The following is a 27,522-nucleotide window of genomic DNA, read 5'->3' on the forward strand; positions in this document are numbered from 1 at the left end:
TAACCTGAAACAGTTCTTAACCTGAGGTACCACTTTAGCTAATGGGGCCTCCTGCTGCCGCCGCGCAATTTCTGTTCTTATCCTGAAGCAAAGTTCTTAAACCGAAGTACTATTTCTGGGTTAGCGGAGTCTATAACTTGAAGCGTCTGTAACCTGAAGTGTCTGTAACCCGAGGTACCACTGTACTCCTCTTGGTAACAGCCATTGGGGCAGCTTAGCCAGCCCCACCTTTCCCCCATATTCTCCTGGCAGTGCATGTATATAGGGAGCACAGGGGACAACACACTGCTGTAGAATAGATCTCCCTATTTTCATCTACGGTTGTGGTGAGTGCAGGCGCAGGGACGGAAGGGGGCTGCAGAGTCCACAACATTTGGAGGGTCATCAATTCCCCAAAGCTTCTTTCCTTGTGTCTTCCCCTCTTTTGTCTTGCTACTCTGTTGGGGCTTTGCTTTCCTCTTCCCAAGGAAGATCACCGTCCTGTCCTGCTCTCTTAAGATCAAAGCACCATCTAAATAGTGTAGCTCTGGCCTATGTGACATGAAAACAGCTTGGCCAATAAATTACAGAGCCTGAATTGTCCTCAGCAAACAGCAACAAATCCCCACGCACAGCACGGTATAGATTTTGTTGCTGCTGCATGGTTTCCCAACGCACACAGGAAACTGTCCTATCAGAGGTCAGAGAACTGCGACATCGAGCTCAGTCCTGTCTGTTCCCACGGACAGTGACCGTCTGGGGTCTTCTCCATTTCCTCTTGCCTAAGCATCTTAACTGAAGTTGCTGGGATTGAAACTTGAACCTTTTGCACACACAGGTGAGAAATGCATGATTCTGAGAGGTTAGTTGAATTGCTGAAGGCAATTCATTAGAATTGGGGTTTTTTTGGGGGGGTCTATTTGGTTTCCAAGACGTGGGTGGCGCTGTGGGTTAAACCACAGAGCCTAGGACTTGCCGATCAGAAGGTCGGCAGTTCGAATCCCAGCGACGGGGTGAGCTCCCATTGCTCGGTCCCTGCTCCTGTCAACCTAGCAGTTCGAAAGCATACCAGTGCAAGTAGATAAATAGGTACCACTCCGGCGGGAAGGTAAACAGTTTTTCCGTGCGCTGCTTTGGTTCGCCAGAAGCGGCTTAGTCATGCTGGTCACATGACCCGGAAGCTGTACCCCGGCTCCCTCGGCCAATAAAGCGAGAAGAGGGCTGCAACCCCAGAGTCGGTCACGCCTGGACCTAATGGTCAGGAGTCCCTTTACCTTTACTACTCATTTTGCATCACAGAGATCTGAAAAGTGAAGGGCATTTTGCTCTTGTCCCTTGCAAAAGGGGGGTGGGTGGGATTTCTGCCTGAAAATGCAGCCCAAAAGGGTGTCTTGCATCCCCTCACTGATCTTGAGAAACCACAGATTTCCAAAAAGGGCACATTATTGTCAGTTGTAACTCAGAAGATTCAAAATAATAATAAAAAAATTAAGGAAATTGAAGGCCATTTAAGTTACAGAGGATCCAGGATTTGGTGTATCTTTGAACTGTCTTCTTTTCTAGAGCTTCCATGTTATGTCATCTGTTTCAAATTGCATTAGATTAGAGCTGTGAGCAAATGGCTTCTCAAAAGTCTCCATCCTATTTGCAAACAGAGAAACCAGGAAGCCCTTTTCAACAAACTTCTTCAGGAAGATTTTTTTTTTAAAGTTTCTTGGGAATAGCACAACTTATTTCCTCCCCACCCCCTATAATGGTGGAGGTTGTTGCCCATTGGAACGGGTAGGGTGGAAAGCTGGGAGGCCAACAGTAGGTGGCGCTAGAGCTAATGATAGGTAGAGGCAACTAACTCTGGTTTTGTCCCCATTTTCTTCCCTGCTGAATTCTACAAAGGCAAAGCTGAGACCAGGGAGGAAGAAGCTGACAACCCATGCCACTTCCAAGACTGGATATAAGTAAGATGCAGAGAGGGGAGAAAAAAGGAAATTCTCAGTAATTCTGAGGGGGGGAAAAGTCTCCTGTGAAATTTCAGCTCAGCTCTAATTGAAATAGTATTTCAAAGCTCCAGTGCTTTCTTAAGCGCTCAGGCCGTTTTGCAAGGGGAAATCCCAATTAAAATCCGATTAAACATTTTTCACCTGCAGCTAATGAGCTGATCACAACATGAGCTGATTCTGTTTTGGACTCTTTCGCTGGAATTCCATGTACAGGAATAGGAATTTCAACCACAGACTACTGTATATAGTAGGGCTTGCTGGTCTCATTTGTCATTTAACTCTCCAGACTCTTGAAAGCCAATGATTCCCAAGGCCTGGACGATTACCACAATGCAGAAATTTCCGAAGGAAATGTCAACAGGAAATGGAGTTGCAGGCCAGCAAGAGAAGTTCTAATTTCTTCAGGTCTTTATAAAACCAGGGGACTCCTCTCTCTGTGTTGACTAGCCAAGCACCCATTGCCGCGAAATGCTAAGTTTGAGAGTAAGGAGCACTTGTATATTTCAAAGGGCCTGAGAAGATGCAGCAACACACGGCACCCTCCTCTTCTGCACTAGGAGGCAGGTAACACACTGGGGAAGGGCGATAGTTCAGCACTTGGCATGCAGGAAGGTATAAGTAATACTGGGCTGGATGCATCAATGGCTTGACTCAATATAAGGCAGCTTCCCATGTTCCTAGAAGGGAGGTTTTGCCCCTGCGGCAACAGTGACCTCTAGTGGCACCTAGCTGCCATTCATTTTTAGAGAGCAAAATTAATTTGTGGGTTTATTTATTTGTCTTTTAGAAGCCTGAGGAAGGAGCTGTGTTTGGAAGTAGCAGACCAGACCTCCTGATCAGGAACACCTGATGGGCTCCAGAATCTGGCTTGGGGGTAGAGGTGGCAGTGATTCTTCCTGACAGGTTGTTGATTGCCAAGGCAGAGTCAGACCATCTCCAGAACCTGACTTAGCCTCAGGTAAGGGGTGAGGCCCACAGTGCTATTTTTCTAAAAAATATGTTTAGGGGTACTCTCATTTTCCTAACCATATTGAAATACTGCCCCTCAATGAGGCCAAACTTAGATTCACAAAATGTTTAGGGGTATGCGTACCCCTTCGTACCCCCAGAAAAAAGCACTGGGTGAGGGAGTCCATTTTTTTGTTTTGTTTTACAACCGATTCACAAAACAATATAACCAAACCATCATCATAACTTTGACATCCCTCCCCTCCCCTCCCATGGTTCATTGTTGTCTTATCTTTTACTGCTGCATATTCTACTTACTCCTTATTTATTCTCAACCAATTTATAACTCATTTACCATTTCCGCCTGCAATTATTCTAATCCTGCTAACGTTTTTAGCTGTTTGCAATAAACTTTCAAAGAATCCACAATCCCCCCCTTCTTTCTTAAAAAATTCTTCCTGATCTCAAACTCTGTTACGTTAGCCATCTCAGCATATTCCATTAATTTAGTCTGCCAGTCTCCCTTGTGGGGGCTGTATCTTCCTTCCATATGTGGGCATATAACCATCCAGGCCGCTGTGGCTGCATACATAGTTCCAAAAGTTTCAAACAAAGATGGGCTCTCTCAAGCCCACTGTAATGGGAATTGGGGTTGCTTGTGCGTAAATTCCAAACTGCTCCAAGCTGGTTGTATAGCTGGACCTTTCCCCGGTTTGACAGCCCTAACAGCGCGACTGTCTCAGTCACTGGCAGAATCCGTCAGTGGGCGTTTCCTAAACTTCTTCCAACATAAGAATTCCTTAACAGCAAGTTTCCGCCTCGCCTTATGCGCAGAGTGGGCGTGCCAAGCGGTGGTCCTGCGCTCTCCTCACTGACTTCACTGGAAGAGTCTCGGAGCCTCCCCTCCGAAGTACTCTCAGCCTCTCCTTTCTTCCTGGTGTCACCTTGGTTTCCTTCCCCAGCGGAAGCTCTCTCTCTCTCCTTGCTGGTTCCCTCTCCGGCATCATTGGGGAGCCTTACCTCTCCACTCGGCTCCGATGTCAGTTCCCTGACACCCACATTCTCAACAAATTCACACTGCTGTCTCAGCGATGTCTAAAAGGTAAAGGTAAAGGACCCCCGGACGGTTAAGTCAAGTCAAAGGCGACTATGGGGTTGCGCCGCTCATCTCGCTTTCAGGCTGAGGGAGCCGCCGTTTGTCCACAGACAGCTTACCAGGTCATGTGCCACTTCTGGGCAATGGGACACCGTGATGGAAGCCAGAGCACACGGAAACGTCGTTTATCTTCCCACCACAGAGGTACCTATTTATCTACTTGCACTGGTGTGCTTTCAAACTGTTAGGTTGGCAGGAGCTGGGACAGAGCAATGGGAGCTCGCCCCGTTGTGGGGATTCGAACCACCGACCTTCCAATCGGCAAGCCCAAGAGGCTCAGTGGTTTAGATGTCTATGCTGGTCATGTCCGCAGATTGGAAGATGGCAGGATCCCCAAGTGTGTGCTCTACAGGAGCTGGCTTCCGGCACCAGATCAACTGGCAGACCAACTCAGTGTTACAAAGATGTTTTCAAACATGACATGAAGGCTGGCAACATTAACCCTGTTGTGAATTGAATCCATTGCTGACAACCGCAGTGCCTGGGGATGAGCAGTTAGATAATGAATCTGTAGCAGTGACCAGGGGAGGAATGACCTCTGGGAGGAGCACAGAGAGAAGTAACGCCGTGGTGCAACTGCAGTAGCACAACCGGACGTCCTCATCTGCTCCAGACGCAACAAAACATGTCACAGGAGGTGCTAAGTCCAACAGTTTAACTTCACAAAGGCACACTCTTGCATCGCCTCCTGAGACAGACGGTTGCCAACAACTAGACTGCCTGTACTAAGAGAAACACTTACCGTATTTTTCGCTCTGTAAGACGCACTTTCCCCCTCCTAAAAAGTAAGGGGAAATGTGTGTGCGTATTATGGAGTGAATGCAGGCTGCGCAGCTATCCCAGAAGCCAGAAGAGCAAGAGGGATCGCTCAAGAGGCTTTGTGGTGTTTCCTTGTTTCCCTCCTCTAAAAACTAGGTGTGTCTTATGGCTGGGTGCGTCTTATAGAGCGAAAAATATGGTGCGCTGTCTCTGTGGGGCAGGGGGCAAGAAAGCTGAACCTCACTGACCACTGCAAACAACATTTGTCTACCAAACACAGCCCAAATGTGTGGACCCCTGTTTGGGAGGCTTTGTCACCAGCGGAAGGTCACAAATAGACAAAATGCAGGCAGTCAACTGCTGTCTCTCCCTGAAATTCTTGCCAGTGCCTCTCTCACCATGGAGAACAGCAGGAGGAGAAGGCAGACAGGCTTATGAGCACAGAACATTCTCTGTAATAATCATCATTAACGGACATAGTGCAGGCCTATAGCACTTGTTACACACCAGGCTAGACACAACCCATCATCTGCGTACGGAGGCCAGAGAATCTCTCTGTTTGCACAACAGCAGGAGCAGCAGCAGGCATTATGAAGATGTTTCTTGTCAGGCAGGCAGGCAAAACCAGAAGTTCATTAAGCAGTGCCTCAAGGCCATAGCTCAACAAGAAGATCTGAAACTGGAAGCAGCAGCAATGATAGGGGAAGGGCCAGAACTCAGGCTCAGACCATCTGCTTTGAATGCAGAAGGCTGCAGGTTCAATCCCTGGTATCTGCAGATAGGGTCAGGAATGCCCCCCTACCTAAAACTATGGGGAACTATTGTCTGTCAGCGCAGACAATACTGAGCTAGGTAGGCCAGTGGTTTGACTTAATAATAATAATAATAATAATAATAATAATAATAATAATAATAATAATAATAATTTATTATTTATACCCCGCCCATCTGGCTGAGTTTCCCCAGCCACTCTGGGCGACTCCCAATCAAGTATTAAAAACAATACAGTGTTAAATATTAAAAACTTCCCTGAACAGGGCTGCCTTCAGATGTCTTTTCAAAATAGGATAGCTGCTTATTTCCTCCATATCTGAAGGGAGGGTATTCCACAGGACGGGTGCCACTACCGAGAAGGCCCTCTGTCTGGTTCCCTGTAACCCTCCCTAATGAGGGAACCACCAGAAGGCCCTGGGCGCTGGATCTCTGTGTCCAGGCTGAACAGTACAGTGGTACCTTGGGTTACATACGCTTCAGGTTACATACGCTTCAGGTTACAGATTCCGCTAACCCAGAAGTAATACCTCAGGTCAAGAACTTTGCTTCAGGATGAGAACAGAAATCGTGCTCCAGCGGTGGGACGGCAGCGGGAGGCCCCATTAGCTAAAGTGGTGCTTCAGGTTAAGAACAGTTTCAGGTTAAGAAAGGACCTTCGGAACGAATTAAGTACTTAACCCGAGGTACCTCTGAATACAGCAGTTTCCTGTGTTCTTCTGTTTATACCTGTCTCCATTTCCCTCCACTTAAAAACCCCAAAACTCTTTATTTTTAGATATTTAGCCACTGGGGGTTAGGATGTGTCTTCTCAATCTCTGTAAAGTGCCGTGCAAACAAATAAAACAATCACGTCAGCACAGGAGCAGGCAATTTGTGAATACTACTGCGATTCACAAATCTTAGTTCAGCGAAATATTTAACTTAAGAACAAGCAATCATCTTTCTGAAGCTTTGCTTTGACGATCCCCACCCGACGATCTCAGGAATAATTCCTCTCTGGAGAAATAACGTGTGTTATTTTAAACTTTTTTTTTTTAATAAAAAAGGCAGAGAGATTTGTTTTACTTTGCAAAGAAACAAATTTGCGCTGACCTGCTTAAAATGTGCTTCGCTGGAGGAAGTGGCCATTAGCCTTCGCTGGTCAGTGGCTAAAACTGTCCCCCGGGCTTGTTTGCCAAACCAAGCTTGTCCATCAAAATTGTATTCCTTGGCACTCGTAGGAGGTCAGGCCTCCTTTCTGTGGCAACTGGCTCTTAACTGTCAAGACTGAGCCCTTGTGTTTGGCTAACCGGAGGAAGAGCTGACCTGTTTTCTGTGGTAATGGAAGGAATTCGTGCTTAAGGTTTTTTAAAAAATGGTTGGAGTTTATGAGACACACTGGACCGTCTTTTACCAGAAAACTGGTTGGAAAATCAGGTGAGGGAGCATTCCTCTCTTGACAGCCTAGCAGGAGTGTCTTCGTGTTACACTGGAGCAGAATGAGTGCAGGTACCATCCTCAAGCCTGCATTTGCAGGAGCAACATGTCTGAGCTCGTAGATCAGAACATCACTACCGCATCATGCTTAATTAACCGAAGGTGACTAATTTTTTTTAATAGAATATTTATTAAGGTTTTTAATAATAATACAATCAAGAAAAAAAAGGAAAATAGAAAATAAAAAATTGTAACAAAAATACAAAAGTAAAAATAATTAATTAAAAAGAAAGAAAGAAAAGAAACATGCAAATTTTCCATTTCTCATTTTCCTTTAACATGTTTCCCGGACCTCCTCATACCTCCCTTTTTTGTATTCCAATTCAAATTGTTAGTTCAGCAAATCCTTACCATTAAGTTTTAACCTGTTTCTGAGCCTGTTTCTCATATTCCCTTAAAGCATTACAGCTGGGCGAAGGTGACTAACTTTAATGGTACAGTCATACCCCGGGTTACAGATGTTTCAGGTTCGTTTTCTCGGGTTACGGACCACCAAAACCCGGAGATACTGGAATGGGTTACTTCCGAGTTTCGGCGGTCGCGCATGCACCAAAGCGCTAAATCGCTGCACCAGTGGCGCAGACATGCCACTGCGAGTTGCGAACGTGCATCCCGCACGGATCACATTCGCAACCCAAGCGTCCACTGTATTATCGTTTCTGTCCTTGTGTTTACAGGGTGGGGGTTTTTTTTGCGCCGGTTGTTTGTTGTATTTAATGTATACATTTTTGGTATTTATTTAAAAACAAACAAACAGACGCAGAACACATCTCTGAAATCCTCCCTCCACTCACAGCATCACTATGGCAACTATGGCCAGCAATGCTTTAAAATGCACATCGAAGATGATGGCATTTGCTAGGGCTTAGCACCCACGGGCTACTGTTCCTATGTGATGTGGCTTCTGAGAGTGCTGCTTGTGGGAGCCTAATTTAAGGCTGCAATCTTACAAGCAGGACTATATTTCTTTTTAAAAAACAGCAACTTTTTTTACTTTATTTTCACATAGTCCACAACAACTCATACACACAAACAAACCCACCACCGTTAACAATTTAATTATCAAAATTAAACTCCTATCCCCTTACACAAAGAAAACAGAATATAAAAATAAAAGACTTCCTTTATCCTGCAAATGGCCTCCTTATTTGCTTCTTGTATACTGTTTCTTTTATATGTGATTATTACAATTCTTCCTAATTATGACTTTAAAAAACCACAAAGTCTCCTGTAGAAATTAATCGAAACAGGTCCAGGTGTATATTTTGGTAAAGTATTCTCTGCATTTTCCCCATTCTTTGTGAAATTCTTGTCTAGGTTGTCCCCTAATTGTTTCTGTTAATCTGGCCAATTCCGTATAATCTAATAATTTATCCTGCCATTCCTTTTTTGTTGGCACAAATTCTTTTTTCCAAGGACTATATTTCTGAGTAGACATACAGTCTACACAGAGCATGTGACATTTGCTCTGAAATCGTGTAAAATACGGGGCAAAATAGCCTATTAAAAAACAGATAAGCATAGAATAATTTATTTCGTCACTTCCTTGCTCTGTTGACGTCCGTTCCGTACAGAATTTTTACATTATTATTCTGTGTCATTGGGCGGCTAAAAGTTCTTGCACTCCTGACGAGTTCACAAAGAGACCTGTCAACTTCTTCCGAGATCAAATGACCAGGCACCGGCTAAGTTTACTTTAAAATTATTCCACTCCTCCCACATGCCCTTGCCTCCCACTTGCTCACATAATCCCAGCTGGAGCCCCACAGAGTCACAACCTGGTCCCCTTTCACCCTTCACAGTTCTAAATAGTCTATGCATTTAAACTATTTCCCTGCCCCTCCTCCTTTTTTGTTACAGCTGTTTTTATTTACATCTCCATGAATCTTTGACCCAGGGCAATGAGCCATTCCTCTGTAGTCTCTTTATTCCACATAAAATATTTTGCAGTGGGACTTGCAGTCAACAAACAATGGCTGTTCCAGCATCAGCCACAGTAAGCTCCTTCAGGGGCTCTCAGGAAGGATGAACTAATCCCAATTTTCCATGGCATTTGGTTACTTCCGACTTGCGGTTTTTGCAAAAATGCACGTCAAGCTCAGAAGCATGCACCAAGCCCTTCCAATGTGAGATCATCGTAACTCGTTCCCCCTCGTGGATCCGCCGCAAGAGATGTGCAGCCGAAGATTCGCCTAGTTGCTACAAGTCACAGTCAAATCCATCTTTCATTGCCCCTTTCCCCACGAGAGCACATTTCTTCACTTGCCTTTTGAAAAATTCCCTTCAGACAATCTGCCTTCTGCTTTCCTTACAACCACTGGACTAATGATTCGCAGTATTTCATGACTGAATGAACATACTCATGAACATTCTATGACATCACAGCAGCTCAGCCAGTGAGTGAGAAGAGGGGCTTACAGCAGTTTTCAATTTGGACTCACAACTGTCCATGGAGGCACAGGTCAATTCTGTGTCCAGGGCAGCTGTCTACCAGCTCCATCTGGTGTGCCAGCTGAGATCCTACTTGCCTGTGCACTGTCTCGCCAGAGTGGTACATGCTCTAGTTATCTCCCGCTTGGAGTACTGCAATGCACTCTACGTGGGGCTACCTTTGAAGGTGACTCAGAAACTACAACTAATCCAGAATGCGGCAGCTAGACTGTTGAGTGGGAGTGGCCGCCGGAACTATATAACACTGGTCCTGAAAGACCTGCATTGGTTCCTACTACATTTCCAAGCACAATTCAAAGTGTTGGTGTTGACCAGGGGTCAGCAAACCTTGCCAGCAGGGGGCTGGTCCACTGTCCCTCAGATCTTGTGGGGGGACACTGTATTTTTTTTGGAGGAAATGAACGAATTCCTATGCCCCACAAATAACCCAGAGATGCATTTTAAGGACACATTCTACTCATGTAAAAACATGCTGATTCCCGGATCGTCTGCAAGCCGGATTTAGAAGGCGATTGGGCCAGATCCGGCCCCCAGGCCTTAGTTTGCCTACCCATGGTGTTGACCTATAAAGCCCTAAACGGCCTTGGCCCAGTATACCTGAAGGAGCGTCTCCACCCCCATTGTTCAGCCTGGACACTAAAGTCTAGCTCCGAGGGCCTTCTGGTGGTTCCCTCACTGCGAGAATTGAGGTTACAGGGAACCAGGCAGAGGGCCTTCTCGGTAGTGACGCCCACCCTGTGGAACACCCGCCCTTCAGATATTAAGGTGACAACAAACTATAAAACCTTTACAAGGCATCTGAAGGCAGCCCTTTATAGGGGAGCAGTTAATGTTTAATCTTTTATTATGTTTTTGTATATGCTGGAAGCCACCCAGGCTGGCTGGGGCAACCAGTCAAGATGGGCGGGGTACAAATAATAAAATTATAATTATTTATTATTCAACCATGTAAGTGTTTAGCGGGTACGTGGTTCTGCATGAAGTGGAGCATAAAACTGGGATGCTATGGAATTAGGGGGCATCACTAAAATAATGCAACCTTCTGGGGGAAAGGCAGCCATGTTACGATGGAATGGGCTGTTGAGGGGAAAATGAGAGTCAAGAAAATCTGTGCAAGGCAAGCAGCTACTTTCAGAAAGGAAGAGCCACTAAACACGTTGCCACAATCTGTCATCTCCTTCTCTTCCACTTGAGGCTCTTCTTCTTCTAGCAATGAAAGGGAGCAATGAAACCTGGGCAGCTTGCCACTCCACCCACGACATCCCAGGGAAAGATGTCGAAGCGATTTTTCTACACCTTACCAGGCCAGACAGAATCTCATAACTACAAACACCTCATGTGCTCACTATGTACAGGGGGTGCTGCAAGTTGAAATGGACATTTTCTCAGTACCCCCTCTTCCAGGTACAACCTTGTAACCGTACCCACGCAGCAGGTGAAAAAAGTGAGACTGAGAGAGTGTATTGTCTAAGGCCACACAGTGAGTTTTGGGCAAAGATGAGGGTTTTTTTTGGGGGGGGGGTTCTCTGCTCACAGCTCACCCTGTTAACTACAAGGACTGCCCCCTCAGCCGCAATTCCTCCTAGCTGCATTTGAGGGAAGAACGAGAAGGCGAGGCACCCTCCACTGGACTGACTGGGGAAAACCGCCATCTAGCTCCTTGGCTCCCAGAACTGCCGTTGGTCAGCACCATATTTTTCGCTCCATAAGATGCACTTTTCCCCTCCTAAAAAGTAAGGCGAAATGTGTGTGCGTCTTATGGAGTGAATGCAGGCGGGAGGCTCTGCTCAGCGCTCCCTTTAAAGAGCCACGTGGAGCGTGTGTGCGGCTCTTGGGGGCTTTTCCCCGAGGAGGGAGAAGGGCAGCCCATCAGTCCCTTCTCCCACCTCACGGAAAAGCTCCCAAGAGCAGCACACACGCTCCACGCGGCTCTTGGGGGCTTTCCTGTGAGGTGGGAGAAGGGACTGATGGGCTGCCCTCTGTCCCTTCCCACACCTCCCGGAAAAGCCAGCAAGAGCCGCTACCAGGCTCTGCTCAGCGCTCCCTTGTAAGGGCTCCCTTTCGTCCCTCATCCCGCATTGCTGGGAAGCCAGCAGAACAAGAGGCGCTGCGCAGCTATCGCTCTTGCTCTGCTAGCTTCTCAGCAAGGCAGGAGGAGGGAAGGAAGGGTTTAAAGCAAGAAAAGCGAGAGCCGCTTACATTCTCTGCACAGAATATATTTTTTCTTGCTTTCCCCCTCTAAAAACTAGGTGCGTCTTATGGTCAGGTGCGTCTTATGGAGCGAAAAATGCGGTATATAGTTTGCTGTGTGACAATATGAAATACTGGATATACTGACTGGAGGTATGAAAACACCAATTATTATTATTATTAGTATACCACCCTCCATCTGTAGATCTCAGGGTGGTTCGCAGCATAAAAATACAAGATAAATAAATCATAAAATACATAATAAGAACAAAAACAAGTCAAGTTCACCTATAATGAACTACCTGAATACGCTTATTTTCCTCTTTCTCACCCATTCCTTTTTTCCTTTTGTGTTGTGTCTCTTAAAGTCACTATTAAGACTGGGCGATATCTGGTTTTCATCCTTCTGATAGATCGCTAGCTAAAGGAGTTCTGAAGGTATTCAAAAACGTAGTCAAATGTCTCGCAGCTACGAAAGGCTTCAGAGCAACCTATATAAACTTTAGTTTGATGCTCATGTGATTTGAGGTGATACTGGGCCACTAACCTGTCCTTTTGCTTACTAAGAGCAGGAAGATGAAATGTCCTGAACTGGTTTTATTCAAGTGTTTATCCAGGGCTTTGCATATCAACACAAGAACCTTGAGCCTGACCCACTAGTAGCATATAGGCAACTGGCACAAATGTTACAGGCAAATGTTGCCAGCAATCTCACCCCATAAGCAGTCTAATCTGGACCAGCTGCAGCTTCTGAACCTTGAGTTCCATGTGGTGCAATCCTGCGCATGTTTCCTCAGAAGCCCCATGGAGTTAGTCCTAAGTAAGTGTTTACACTTTGCAGCTTAAATCAATGAATTAGAAAACAAGCCCTCCAAACTTTAGAAACAAAACAGAACAAAAATGGGAGAAAAACAACATCTGGAGGGCCACAGGTTCCCCATCGCAGATCTTACTGAGTTCAAAACAGCCCTGAGCGACGTTCCTTTGTTAAATAACAGGATTACAAACATGTCCCTAACTTTCCAGTTACAGTCTTGGTCAGGTGGGCTTCCTACTGTTAGCTTGGCTTTACACTTAAATGATCAAGTGGAGCTGGCGGGATTTTGGTTTGATTTGCTTTTTAAAGATGTTTAATTAACTTCACATCCTGAGAAAATGGCGCCCTACTTTCCACTGAAACCCTTGGAGTAGCAAAAGTGTGTGCTTTTGTGTTGTTTTGCTGCTTTTTTTTAAACAGAAGCGTTTTGTAAGCTGCTGGTGACTTGCTTGGTTCATTTCCTCTGTTGATAATTGGGTCACCTGAGATTCTCATGAGCCCACATGGCCAATGGTCAAGGACGATGGGATTCCAGCAACAACGGGAGGGTCAAAGGTTCCCCAATTAAGACAAAAGGCTCCTCTCCTTTTCCTACATGGTCTCCAACACTCCTTGCAGGTCTACTGGCCCAGAAAAGACACAAGGAGTTGAACTTTCCCAAATTTTCTTTACTGTTGCCTGGTCTTTCAACCCTGATATTGTTCGGGGGGCTTATACCAATGCTGTTCCAGACAATCTGTTCACCGCCTTTGGCCCTCAAGCCAGAACTTCCCTCCTTCAGCTTTCCTCTTCATCCTTTGGCTCTCGCTCTCCTTTATCCAATGGGACGCGGGTGGCGCTGTGGGTTAAACCACAGAGCCTAGAACTTGCCGATCAGAAGGTCGGCGGTTCAAATCCCCGCGACGGGGTGAGCTCCCGTTGCTCGGTCCCTGCTCCTGCCAACCTAGCAGTTCGAAAGCACGTCAAAGTGCAAGTAGATAAATAGGTACCACTCCGGCGGGAAGGTAAACGGCGTTTCTGTGCGCTGCTCTGGTTCGCCAGAAGTGGCTTAGTCATGCTGGCAACATGACCCAGAAGCTGTACTCACTTGGCCAGTAAAGCGAGATGAGCACCGCAACCCCAGAGTCGGTCACGACTGGACCTAATGGTCCCTTTACCTTTTACCTTACTCCTGTCCTACTTAATGGGTTGCTTCGCAAGTCATGCTAACCATGAACACGCAGAGCTCTGAGGAGAGTGTGGCTACTATGCCTGACAACAAATCCTAATTATTGGATTCTTTTGCCCCATCTTTTTGTGCCTGCCAAACAGCCATGTCATGCTTATGATATTTTATTCTCGTGCTAATTATGCTGTTTTAAATGTGCATTTAATATTTGACTTCACTTAGCAATGTTTTCTTTTGAAATGTTTTAAGATTTTCTTTGTTAATTTTATGTTAAATATGTATTCTGTAGTTGACCTCCTTTGTAATGTTTTATTTTGAAACCATTTTAGTTTTCTGTTAATTATGTTGCTTTGACTGTATACTCTATATTTGACTTTCTTCAGATTGGTTTATTGATGTTTTAAAATTCTGTAAACCACTTTGAATTTCTTCTTAAAAATATAAAGCGGTATAGAGATGAAATTATTATTATTATTAATGATAATACTCTACCCGACTCCACTTGTTTTGCTGCACTTTGCTAAACCATGCCTTGGAATGAACACCTGGAAAAGCTCAGTTGGTGGAACATGAGACTCTTAATCTCAGGGTTGTGGGTTCGAGCCTCACGCTGAGCAAAAAGGGGGGTTGGACTGGATGACCCTTGTCGCCCTTTCCAACTCTACAATTCTTCTATGCCATTTGAACCCAGGCTCACAGTTTGTCCTGCTCCAGGCAAATCACAAGCTGCTCATGCATTTGTACCAAAGCCATGGTCTGGCTTATAACAACAACAACAACAACAACAACAACAACAACAACAATTTGTACCCCACCCATCTGGCTGGGTTTCCCTAGCCACTCTGGGCGGCTTCCACAAAGACCAAAAATACACTAAGACGTCACACATTAAAAACTTCCCTGAACAGGGCTGCCTTCTGAATGCCAGGTAGTTGTTTATCTCTTTGACATCTAATGGGAGGGTGTTCCAAAGGGCGGGCGCCACTACCGAGAAGGCCCTTTGCCTGGTTCCCTGTAACTTTGCTTCTCGCAATGAGGGAACCGCCAGAAGGCCCTCGTCACTGGACCTCAGCGTCCGGGCAGAATGATGGGGGTCACCAGTCTAGCTGCCACATTCTGGATTAGTTGTAGTTTCCAGGTCACCTTCAAAGGTAGCCCCATATAGGGCGCATTGCAGTAGTCCAAGTGGGAGATAACTAGAGCATGCACCACTCTGGCAAGACAGTCTGCGGGCAGGTAGGGTCTCAGCCTGCGTACCAGATGGAGCTGGTAGACAGCTGCCTTGGATACAGAATTGACCTGCGCCTCCATGGACAGCTGTGAGTCCAAAATGACTCCCAGGCTGCACATCGGTCCTTCAGGGGCACAGTTACCCCATTCAGGACCAGGGAGTCCTCCACACCAGCCCGCCGCCTGTCCCCCCAAAACAGTACTTTCACGGTGTGAAAACCAGGCCAATATCTCATCTTTCCCTTGGGCGCAAGACCCTGGGCACAAGAAAACATGTTGAATACACGCCACTCACAACCCTCCAGGACTTCCATCTTTGGGTTGCTCCCTGCAGATTGAAGTCTCAGCGAACACCTGCGATTTTAATGTGTGCAGGATTTTCGTTCTTTAGGTAGATAATAAACACACAAAAAGCATCGCCCGTTCAAAAAGCATTCTCCCTACCTCCGGTCATTCCTCCTCCTCCTGAACAATTTTTTGGTGTGTGCGATTTCAGCTTCGTGTGGCAACGGGTGATAACCCTGGCAGAAAAAGGAAGGGGAGAAATAAGACAGTCATTAATTCAAAAAGAGGAGCCAGTGACACTTAAAGCTCATAAGAGGCAGGATGCTGGCGCTCCCAGGCTCTTACGATGTCCTTGTAACAGACTCAAACGCTGGCTTGAATGAATCATCCATTTCAACTTCCTTTGAGCTGCTGGAACAAAATAAACTTACTGTGACTTGGGGAGGAATCTCACACTGCTCAACACAATCAGCCTCGTTGTTATGCAACTATCTGCACATGAAAAAGGCGTTGCACCAAAATGGTTTAATATCATTGCCTTCTATGCATCCAAAAAGGCTACCCTTTTGGAATTCACCCAAGAATATTATTTACACAGCACCATCATGGTACTTTGCTAAAACCAAAGAGGACCATGCCTTTTGGATCTTTCAGCTCTGAATGACCCAGGTCACCGAATGGGGAGAACTGGACCTCTGTGCTAGAGTTTCAGCACCAAGAAAGAGGAAAATGCAGCCTTAGCAAACTAATAATTTTAGATGCTCCATCAGTCAAATGTTCGCTGTCATGTGACCTTTAGTTGATCATTTATTAAATTTATAAATAGCTCAGTCACTAGAGCTGGCATAGGCAAACCTGGCCCTCCAGATGTTTTGGGACTACAATTCCCATCATCCCTGACCACTGGTCTTGTTAGCTAGGGATCATGGGAGTTGTAGTCCCAAAAAAACATCTGGAGGGCCGAGTTTGCCTATGCCTGCACTAGAGCTAGAGCATGAGACTCATAATCTCAGAGTTGTGGGTTCAAGCACCATGTTGGGCAAAAGATTCCCACATTGCAGAGAATTGAACTAAATGACCCCTGTAGCCCCTCCCAACTCTACAAACTATGATTCTGTGATCCCATCCTTCTTCCCAATGGGAGGCAAACATGCAAAGCAATAAAACATATCAAAACATCTAAGAAGGAACCCCTCAGTTCCAATACAGATGTACCGTATTTTTTGCTTTATAGGACGCACTTTCTCCCCTCCAAAAATGAAGGGGAAATGTGTGTGCGCCCTATGGAGTGAATGCAGGCTTTTGCTGAAGCCTGGAGAGCGAGAGGCGTTGGTGCGCAGCGACCCCTCTCACTCTCCAGGCTTCAGGCACCTATCCGCAAGCCTTCGGAGCGCTCCGAAGGCTTGCGGATAGCAGCCTGCAGCCTGAAGCCCGGGGAGCGCAGCGCCAACTCCTGCTGCGCTCCCCGGGCTTCAGGCAGCTATCCGCAAACCTTCTGAGCGCGGCAGGAGTTCCTGCTGCGCTCAGAAGGCTTGTGGATAGCTGCCTGTTCTGGGGGCTGGGCACGGGGGAAGCTCGGGCTTCCCCTGCCCCCAGCCCCGCAAGCTCCGGGAGCGGCAGCGAGGTTGCGCGCAATCTTGCTGCCGCTCCTGGACCTGTCCTGGACTTTAAAACGAAGCCGTGCGCAGCCTCTCCCGGCTGAAGAGGTTGTGCGTGGCTAAAGAGGAAGCCAATACAGCCAACTGGATGGATCCTGTTCGCTGTCTTGGCTTCTTTGCTCTTTGGGGCTGGCGGGGGAAAATAATTTTTCCCCTTTATTCCCCCCCCTAAAAACTAGGTGCGCCCTATGGTCCGGTGCGCCCTATAGAGCGAAAAATACGGTAGATTGGGAAGGATATTGACTTTTAAAGGCTTGCTGAAAGTTAAGGCTGCATCTGCCAGAGCCCCACTCCTGAACAGCACAGGGATTTGTTGAATTTGATTTATTATACTTCTCCGCCGCTTTTCATTCAAATGAATCCCAAAGCGGCTTGCAAATGATAAACAACAACAACATGATACAAACATCACAAATACAGCATAGGTCATACGGGATAATTAACACGCCATCAGTGAAACAATTACGATCTATAAAGAAACTGTTAACAAAGGAGCAACTGGGAAAAAAACACAATTAAAGCAAAGGTCAGATTATAATATTAAGAAATCAATACAGCATTTATAATATATAAAACAATAGCAACATTAACAAAATAGCAACCAAAACAAAAACTAGGTGTTCATACACCTACTCTTCACGCTTCCATGACTTGTAAATTTTTCGTTCTATTCAGGTCATTAATGTAATATGGGTTTATACAGGGTGAGACAGTATTTGAGGTATCCCAGGTCACAAGATGTACAGGGTTTTATATACATCAAAACCAGCACTTTGGACTGAGTTGGGAAAGAAGAACACAAACCACTGCAAGTTCTATGATGTGTTTTGCTGCATTAAAATGCTGCTCACTGCCTTGGCCTTTGGGCCAAAAAATGCTACATAAAAAAACCACAACGTACTGCATGGCAATCCCAAAATGCAGAGACTGGCACTACAAGTTTATCCAGTACCAGGGTGTTAAAAGACTTGGGGCAAGGCACAGATTTCCAGATGCAAAAAGGCGCAGATGCAAATTTAGGCCAATTTTGGGGGGGCGGGGGCGGACTCTCGTTCCTGATACTGGGGCTTACTTCTAGCCATGTACATCCCAATAGGATTTTCTGGTCACAATATTGAATTGGCCAGATCAACAGAGGCAATCAGGGGTCAAAACAAGCAAAAATTCAAAAAAGAATGGGTAAAACGTAGAGAACATCTTAAAAAGCGGTGCCCTCAAATTAATACTTGGACTTGTTTTGATTAACTTCCGCAGAATAATTTATGGTACTTACGTTAAAAACAGAAAGAAAAAGGGGTAATAATGAACTAAAAAGGAGACAGTTTACCAAAAAACAAAAAAAGAGGATGAAGGAAGTCAATTAGAAGAACTGAAATATGGTACATATATATTATTGCTTATTTGTTTTCTGTAAGTTTTTGTACGTTATCATGTCTTATTTGTATTTTTGTGTGTGTTTTGTTGTTGTTTGTTTTTCTTTTGATGCTATACTATTATTTTCATGTTTAGCTTGACAAGTGTGTGTGTATGTGTTGTAAAAAAACACAAAGGATTTTCTGGTCACAGTACAATGTGCGTGGATTGGATCCTGTGTCCCAACGCCTGCAATCGCAGACCCAATTATCCGTGGTCATGGATACAACCCCAAGAGGCAGGCAAGGCTATGAGGGAGTGCCTCACAGACAGCCAGTAAGATTCACAGTCACCCAGTTAACTTTACTCATGGGCTGTTTCAGATGCTGGGGAGGCTAGAGGAATCAGCAATGCGCTCTACAGGGTGAGCAGCTACCCTGCGAGTGAGGGCCGCTTTCTTTCATTTACAACTTTCTGGGGGCCACAAGGCAGCAGCAGGTGTGCCCAGACAGGCAGAAGCAGGCCTTTGTACAATGGGCTGAATTGCAGCCATGCAAAAAAAAAAACCCCAGAGGTTTCTGCGCATTTGTACGCATCTTCACCCTCTGTCCAGCCAAGCAAGGAGGGACTATCACAGTTCAAGGACACATTCTATATAGTCAATAATAATAATAATAATAATAATAATAATAATAATAATAATAATGATAATGATAATGATAATGATAATAATAATTTATTTATACGCCGCCCATCTGGCTGGGTTTAACAGAATATTTTAAAGGAATATTTTAACATAATATTAAAATACAATAGTCTATTAAACATTAAAAATGACAATAAAAAGGACACTGACAAACTGGAACGTGTCCAGAGGAGGGCAACCAAAATGGTCAAAGGCCTGGAAACGATGCCTTATGAGGAACGGCTAAGGGAGCTGGGCATGTTTAGCCTAGAGAAGAGGAGGTTAAGGGGTGATATGATAGCCATGTTCAAATATATAAAAGGATGTCACATAGAGGAGGGAGAAAGGTTGTTTTCTGCTGCTCCAGAGAAGCGGACATGGAGCAATGGATCCAAACTACAAGAAAGAAGATTCCACCTAAATATTAGGAAGAACTTCCTGACAGTAAGAGATGTTCGACAGTGGAATTTGCTGCCAAGGAGTGTGGTGGAGTCTCCTTCTTTGGAGGTCTTTAAGCAGAGGCTTGACAACCATATGTCAGGAGTGCTCTGATGGTGTTTCCTGCTTGGCAGGGGGTTGGACTCGATGGCCCTTGTGGTCTCTTCCAACTCTATGATTCTATGATAAGCTTCCCTAAACAGGGCTGCCTTCAGATGTCTTCTAGTCTGGTAGTTGTTTTTCTCTTTGACATCTGGTGGGAGGGTGTTCCACAGGGCGGTTGCCACTACCGAGAAGGCCCTCTGCCTGGTTCCCTGTAACTTGGCTTCTCGCAGTGAGGGAACCGCCAGAAGGCCCTCGGCACTGGATCTAAGTGTCCAGGCAGAACGACGGGGGTGGAGACGCTCCTTCAGGTATACAGGGCTGAGGCCGTTTAGGGCTTTAAAGATCGGCACCAACACTTTGAATTGTGCTCGGAAACGTACTCAAAAGCACTTGAGGAGGGCAGAGGGTAAGGCTGGAGAAGGACACAGCCTGCAGATAGCCCTGAGAACCGGGTACAGAAGCCTGGGCATTTGGCCTGTGCGTCTGAGGTGACAACACCCACCCCTTCTGCTGTAAGCGAAGTCATTTTTTAAAATAAAAGAGGGGGGAGAGGCAGAAGGTATTGGTCCTACTGCAAAAACAAGGCACAGGCTTCCTGGAACCCTAATCCAATAGGGTGCTTAAGATCATAGGAAGCTCCCTTACAAAATGTCAAGACTATGTTCCCTCCTGCCCAGTATTGCCTGCAGTGCTTGTTTAAGCCACTTAGTTAAACTGCGGAACTCTCCGCCACAGGAGGCCGGCAATGGCCGCCAACTTGGATGGCTTTAAAACATTAGACAAATTCATGGAGAAAGGGGCTATCGGGGGCTGCTAGCCAAAAGGGCAGCACTGCTTCTGAACGCCAGTTCCTGGAAACCACAGGAGGAGAGAGGGATCTTGTGTTTGGGTCCAGCTCACCGGTTTCCCCCACAGACAACTGGTTGGTCACTGGGAGAACAGGATGCTGGATTGACTGGGTGACTGGCCTGAACCAGCAACTGAGCTATGGTCTGTGCCACAATCCAGCAGGCTGCGGTTGGGAGCCCATGAACTCACAAACCATCGCCTTCAAGCTTCAAGAAAAACCCCCAGAAGGCAACATGTCAAACAGCAGGCAGGCAGGCAGGCAGGCAGGCAGGCGTGAAATCTCCATTCGGAGTGAATTAGCATTGTCTGTGTGCTGCAAAGGTTCAGCACTGGTGTATGTTGTTGTTGTTTAGTCGTGTCCAACTCTTCGTGACCCCATGGACCAGAGCACGCCAGGCAGTCCTGTCTTCCACTGCCTCCCGCAGTTTGGTCAAACTCATGCTGGTAGCTTCGAGAACACTGTCCAACCATCTCGTCCTCTGTCGTCCCCTTCTCCTTGGGCCCTCCGTCTTTCCCAACATCAGGGTCTTTTCCAGGGAGTCTTCTCTTCTCATGAGGTGGCCAAAGTCTTGGAGCCTCAGCTTCAGGATCTATCTTTCCAGTGAGCACTCATGGCTGATTTCCTTCAGAATGGATAGGTCTGATCTTCTTGCAGTCCATGGGACTCTCAAGCGTCTCCTCCAGCACCATAATTGAAAAGCACCAATTCTTCGGCGATCAGCCTTCTTTATGGTCCAGCTCTCACTTCCATACATCACTACTGGGAAAACCACAGCTTTAACTATACGGACCTTTGTTGGCAACGTTATATCTCTGCTTTTTAAGATCCTGTGTGCTTTACAATTTTATGGGAGGCTTCTCTGCATCTCCAAGTGTCTAAGCCCCTCCTTATGGCTTCCAGACCTTCGCACCTCTCCTGTATATATAGCATTCAAATGAAATATATGCTAATCTGGTGAACAGGCAGACATTTATTCCAGTCACAGAATTTAGAGGGTTTAGTTGGATTGCCAGACCCCTTGAATATGGATTCAGTTTGCACGTTGCCCTGTAGTCTGTGCTGGAATTTCTCTGTGTGTGTGTATGACTCTGTCTGAGCCTCAGGGAACGAGTGTTATGGTATGTCTGGCCTGGTCTTAGAGATGTTTTGGGGCCTCATTAGTTTGTGTAAAGAGCTCTGTGGTTCTTGGAAGAGGAGACGCTGCTCTCTAAAAATTGCAAAGTATTATTTATTTTCTCAGAACTACAAAGCTGTCGCAACCACTATAGGCATTAAACGTCCTCTTACTTATGAAACGCGGTGCTTTGCAGAGCGGCTGTAAAAGAAGCTTTGTAAAACCCACTCTTCAGATACCCATAATGATCCATTACCAGAATTCCTTCGGGAGCCTCCTCTGACACGAAGCCACTGAATCACAACTGAGGAAGGAGAGAATATTTCACTCCACTCCAAACCATGATTTGAAACGGGCTTGAAACATCCCGGTTTAGGGGCAGTTCCTGCCTACTGCCAACCATAGTTTACCCGACTCAGACGTCACAGCAAACCATGGTGATCACAGACCACAGAAACAAGGAGAGAAAGGATCCCATGAGCCTAAAGGGCGAAAGGAAAGAGAGGAGAACAAGGCGGGAACTCCATCAAGCCCCCATCTCCTGTGCGGGGTCCAGCTGCCATCAAGTCTGAGGGAAGAGCTGTGTGGTAAGAGAGCTGTCCTGTCCTTTTGGCCTACTCTGTTTATGGGTCTGATCTGGGAGGAAGAGAATATGCCCTCATAATGTAAGAAGGGCCTGCTTGATCAGGGTCAATGACCCATCTATTATAATATGTGGTGGGACTGTTGTTGTTGTTTAGTCGTTTAGTCATGTCCAACTCTTCGTGACCCCATGGACCAGAGCACACCAGGCACTCCTGTCTTCCACTGCCTCCCGCAGTTTGGTCAAACTCATGCTGGTAGCTTCGAGAGCACTGTCCAACCATCTCGTCCTCTGTCGTCCCCTTCTCCTTGTGCCCTCCATCTTTCCCAACATCACGCTGCAAACTTTCTTTATAGGGGAGTCTCTAAACCTCTCAATCATTTGGGTTGCCTATGCTGAACAGTGTCCTTATATGCAAAACAGAGAGTTTCAGTCACTCCTCCTGCAAAAATTTCTAGAGGGGGAGCATGTTCATCTCCTGCACCAAAAGCAACCAAGAGTCTCGTGGAGCTTCAAAGACTAACAAATTTATTACGGCACGCAGTTTCCGTGGGCTCAAGCCCAGCCAGTCAGATGCACGAAGCGAAATCTTATTTGGCAGGTATAGTGAGTGGTACCTCAGGTTACATACGCTTCAGGTTACATACGCTTCAGGTTACAGACTCCGCTAACCCAGAAATAGTGCTTCAGGTTAAGAACTTTGCTTCAGGATGAGAACAGAAATTGTGCTCTGGCAGCGCGGCGGCGGCAGAAGGCCCCATTAGCTAAAGTGGTGCTTCAGGTTAAGAACAGTTTCAGGTTAAGAACGGACCTCCAGAATGAATTAAGTACTTAACCTGAGGTACCACTGTATACAGAGGGAGGGAGTTGTCAGGTGGAAGATTAATGGCAATGAGGTACAAAAATTACAGGCAGTGATCGTCAGAGCTTCAGAGCATAAAGCCACAGTTGTGGGCTGGCATTCCTTTTCTGCCCTCTAAGCACTCAGCTGAATAAAATGCACTCTGGTCTCTGTGGTGCACTATTGTTTGTTGGGGGAAAGCCATGGCTTTTGTGGGAGAGCATCTGCTTTCCATGCACAATGTCCCAGACTCAACCCCAAACATCTCTAAGTTGGGCTGGGAATGACTGACAGACTGTCTGGAACCCTGCTAACTGCTGCCAGTCAGTGCAAAACAGTCGCTTCCAAATGTTTTTGGGCCACCGTCCCCTTGGTTCCATAAACTCATCCCCACTGCCTCCTAACCTACCTTCTGAAACGTTAGTCTTCAGAATAGAGCTCTGTGCAACCCACTAAGGAAGACAATAACAAAATTAAATTTGGAGCAGTAACAAATGACTGCGTGTTTGTTCAAAACCCAATTAAAACTAGTCTGATTAGTGCATTAAAACTGGTTATTTATTTGTATACCAAAGATCATGAGGCGGTTCACAGCACAGAAATACAAAACGAAACACAAAACACACAATGAAACAAAGGCAAGGCAAAACAATACCAGCCAAATGCCTGGTTGAAGAGGAACGTTTTCGCCTGGCACCTAAAGGTTATGTAATGAAGGTGCCAGGTGAGTCTCCCTGGGGAGAGTGTTCCACAAATGGGGAGCCACAACAGAAAAGGCTGAACTCGCTGCCAGCATTTCACAGTCTGTGATTTACACCTCCAAAGCTCCCTGCCTCTTAGAGCAGGGAGCCACTGGCCTAGAGAATACAGTCATACCTTGGAAGTCGAACGGAATCCGTTCCGGAAGTCCGTTCGACTTCCAAAACATTTGGAAACCAAAGCGCGGCTTCTGATTGGCTGCAGGAAGCTCCTGCAGCCAATAGGAAGCTGCACCGGATGTTCGGCTTCCGAAAATCGTTCGAAAACAGAACACTTACTTCTGGGCAAGGTACGACTGTACAGTGGTACCTCGGGATGCAAATGGGATCCGTTCCGGAGCCCCGTTCGCATACTGAACAGAACGTAAGACGCGACTGTGCGTCTGTGCGTGTCACCACTTCCACGCATGCACGTGACGTCATTTTGATCGTGACGTCATTTTGACTGTCTGCGCATGCGCAAGCAGCGAAACCCAGAAGTAACGCGCTCTGTTATTTCCGGGTTGCCGCGGAGCGCAACCAGAAAATACTTATCCTGAAGCATATTTATCCCGAAGTATGACTGTACTGAGCTCGGTAGACCAGGGGTGGGCAAGGTTTACATCACTTGGGCTGGTTCACTCCAGCAGAGATCCTTCGTGGACCAGACTGCACATGCATGCACGATTTACGGCGTCGGCATCTGCACAGGCGCAATTTCTGGCATCTGCGTATGTGCGGTTTCCGGCACTATGGAAGCGAGTCCCCACACCGTGCCACTTTAGCACAGTGCGCAGGGACTCACCAAGTAGGTGGGACGGTTCGCGGGCCAGTTAAATGACCCCCCATGGGCCGCTTGTGGCCCATGGGCCTTAGGTTGCTGACCCCTGTGGGTAGACCAATGGTTCAACCTGCTATATGGCAGCCTCCTGTGCCCCTAACAGTAGTGAACAGAGTCAGACGCAATGGACTCCTGAGAGGGTCCTTGCAATATGCCAACCTTTCCCGCCATTGCTCCATGAGCCAGTGTGGTGTAGTGGTTCAGAGCGGTGGACTCGTAATCTGGTGAACCAGGTTCGCTTCCCCGCTCCTCCACATGCAGCTGCTGGGTGACCTTGGGCCAGTCACACTTCTCTGAGGTCTCTCAGCCCCACTCACCTCACAGAGTGTTTGTTGTGGGGGAGGAAGGGAAAGGAGAATGTTAGCCGCTTTGAGACTCCTTCAGGTAGTGATAAAGCGGGATACCAAATCCAAACTCTTCTTCTTCCTCCATCATCATAATAACAGGCTATTTCAACCATCCCAAACAGCTCTGCGTAAAAGCATTTAACATGCTGGGATGCTGAAATATCTTACGGATTTAGAATACTCTAGGACTTTGCTTTGCAGGAGAGAGAGAAACAATACGCCAGTGGCTAGAACAAATGAGAAACTTCCAGGAACCTGGTGTTGCTTGCAGGAAGCTGCCACCTTCCCCACTGTCAGACTCACCGGCACCCTGAACTCGGCTGCCCTTTCAAACATTATCTCAGGTACGAGGGAGCTGCTTTGTACGTGAGCAGAAGCATTTAAATGACTTGCCTTACCCACACACGGGCGGGTGCTTGTTGCGTGGGAGAAAATATCTAAAGGGCACCTCAGCACCCAGGTTTCCCTGGATACTAGGCTGAGAGAAACACAGTGAAGTGGGCTGCAGGAGCCGGGAACAAAGCTATATTTTGCTACCGTTCTTGCATGAAAATGCAGCTGCGATAGAATCATAAGAGTTGGGACCCCGAGAGTCATCTAGTCCAATGCAATGCAGGAATCTCAACGACATTTAAGCTCTAATGATCACCAACTGTGATTTTTATTCAAGTCCCACATTATATATATAATTTTTATTAGTTTTTTAACGTATCATTTTCAGCAGTGATTAAACATACTTTTACATCTTATTCAATTTTTTTGGACTTCCATCAGTCCTGTCTGAAAAATTTCCTATCTAATCTATTAGCTATGCATTTCTTATTTTCCCTATTACATTTCAATCTCATAATCAATATCTCTTTTTCTACTTTGTAACACTTCGTATATTTCTCCTTACAAAACTTCCTGTAGTCCTACTAGTGTAATTTGTTGATTACAGTTCCTCTTCAAATAAGTCATATACTTCTTCCAATCTTCTGTAAATCTCTGGTCCCACAGGTTTCGAATCCTTCCTGTCATTTTGTCCAATTCTGCATAGTCCATTAATTTCGTATTCAAGACCCACATTGCAATTTTCTCCCTTATACAGTGGTACCTTGGTTTTGGAGCGCCTTGGAAGCCAAACGATTTGGAACCTGAATGCCGAAAACCCGGAAGTAAATGGTTCCGTTTTCGAACGCACCTCGGAAGTCAAACGGCTTCTGAGGCACATTTCTCCATTTTTTCCAATGGATTTTGCCAACCGCCCATTGATCCTCGGTTGTCTTAACGGTCTTCTGGAATGGATTACGTTCAAAAACCGAGGTTTCATTGTATAGCCATCAACTAAGATTTCAAATTATGGTCTGAAGCTCAACATCAAAAAAACTAAGATCATGGCCACTGGGCCCATCACCTCCTGGCAAATAGAAGGGGAAGAAATGGAGGCAGTGAGAGATTTTACTTTCATGGGCTACATGATCACTGCAGATGGTGACAGCAGTCACGAAATTAAAAGACGCCTGCTTCTTGGGAGAAAAGCAATGACAAACCTAGACAGCATCTTCAAAAGCAGAGACATCACCTTGCCAACAAAGGTCCGTATAGTTAAAGCCATGGTTTTCCCAGTAGTGATGTATGGAAGTGAGAGCTGGACCATAAAGAAGGTTGATCGCCAAAGAATTGATGCTTTTGAATTATGGTGCTGGAGAAGACTCTTGAGAGTCCCATGGACTGCAAGAAGATCAAACCTATCCATTCTTAAGGAAATCAGCCCTGAGTGCTCACAGGAAAGACAGATCGTGAAGCTGAGGCTCCAATACTTTGGCCACCTCATGAGAAGAGAAGACTCCCTGGAAAAGACTCTGATGTTGGGAAAGATGGAGGGCACAAGGAGAAGGGGACGACAGAGGACGAGATGGTTGGACAGTGTTCTCAAAGCTACTAATATGAGTTTGACAAAACTGCAGGAGGCAGTGGAAGACAGGAGTTTTCTGGTCCATCGGGTCATGAAGTGTCGGACACGACTAAACAACAACAACAAGATTTCATTTCAGGAATCTGATTAAGTCAGTAGGAGTCCATGACAGCTTACGTCATAATACATTCGTTAACATTTATTTTGCCACAAGCCTCTTTGTTGCTTTTACACAACGGTATGCATTTTGCTTTGCGGTCTGTGAAAACAAGCATAGCCCTCCATAACTTGATGTATGTTTTCGGTTTATCACCTTCATCATGAGGACTAGATAGATCTCTGTTTTTGTTTTAAATAGAAAGCCAGTCTGTTTCCATTTCTCTGGAAATTCCTCAGTCACATAAAATTATTTGTGTTCTCAGAGATACATGGCCACCCAATTGCAGTCACATTGCAGTTTTTAGCACCTTCAGCTAGTGCCCCGGGAACAAAGGTTCTCAAGGCATGTGGCATTTAGATACTAGCTAGAAAGTGAATTAAACCACAGGTTTTTTTCATACGAAATACAGGGGCCTAGATTCAAGCCTTCAGCCTCTCTGGGTCACCATTGCTTGCTTTCGTGTACTCAAAACGGCAAAGGTTGCATAACCTACTTTAGGAAGGAGTATAAAAATAACTCACAAAAGAAAATCCCTTTTGTTAGAAGAATCAGCCAGTCAATACAAAAAAATCAGTTACAATCTGATCTAGGAAATCCAGAGTTCTTTTCCCATGTTACGGCTGGGAATGGAACAATACCTTGCGAGTGGATGTGACTGTAATTGTTTTAACTGATGTTATTTT

General features: G+C 46.0%; 1 protein-coding gene and 1 long non-coding RNA gene across 4 annotated transcripts in view; both read right to left on the reverse strand.

Annotated features, from left to right (window-relative positions):
- The window catches only part of LOC309380231, a 290,294-nt gene that overhangs the window by 63,035 nt on the left and 199,737 nt on the right, over nucleotides 1-27,522 (reverse strand). The gene's annotated exons all lie outside the window — the stretch shown is intronic.
- Nucleotides 1-27,522, reverse strand: part of CTIF (cap binding complex dependent translation initiation factor) — a 181,361-nt gene that overhangs the window by 55,698 nt on the left and 98,141 nt on the right. For all 3 annotated transcript variants that reach the window (XM_081929766.1, XM_081929765.1, XM_081929764.1), the window contains one exon: nucleotides 15,390-15,466. In XM_081929766.1, coding sequence (XP_081785892.1) covers nucleotides 15,390-15,466 — 77 coding nt within the window. The remainder of the gene's footprint in view (nucleotides 1-15,389; nucleotides 15,467-27,522) is intronic.

The sequence above is a fragment of the Podarcis melisellensis genome, assembly GCF_964234715.1.
Source record: "Podarcis melisellensis genome assembly, chromosome: 11".
In the NCBI taxonomy this organism is placed as follows: domain Eukaryota; kingdom Metazoa; phylum Chordata; class Lepidosauria; order Squamata; family Lacertidae; genus Podarcis; species Podarcis melisellensis.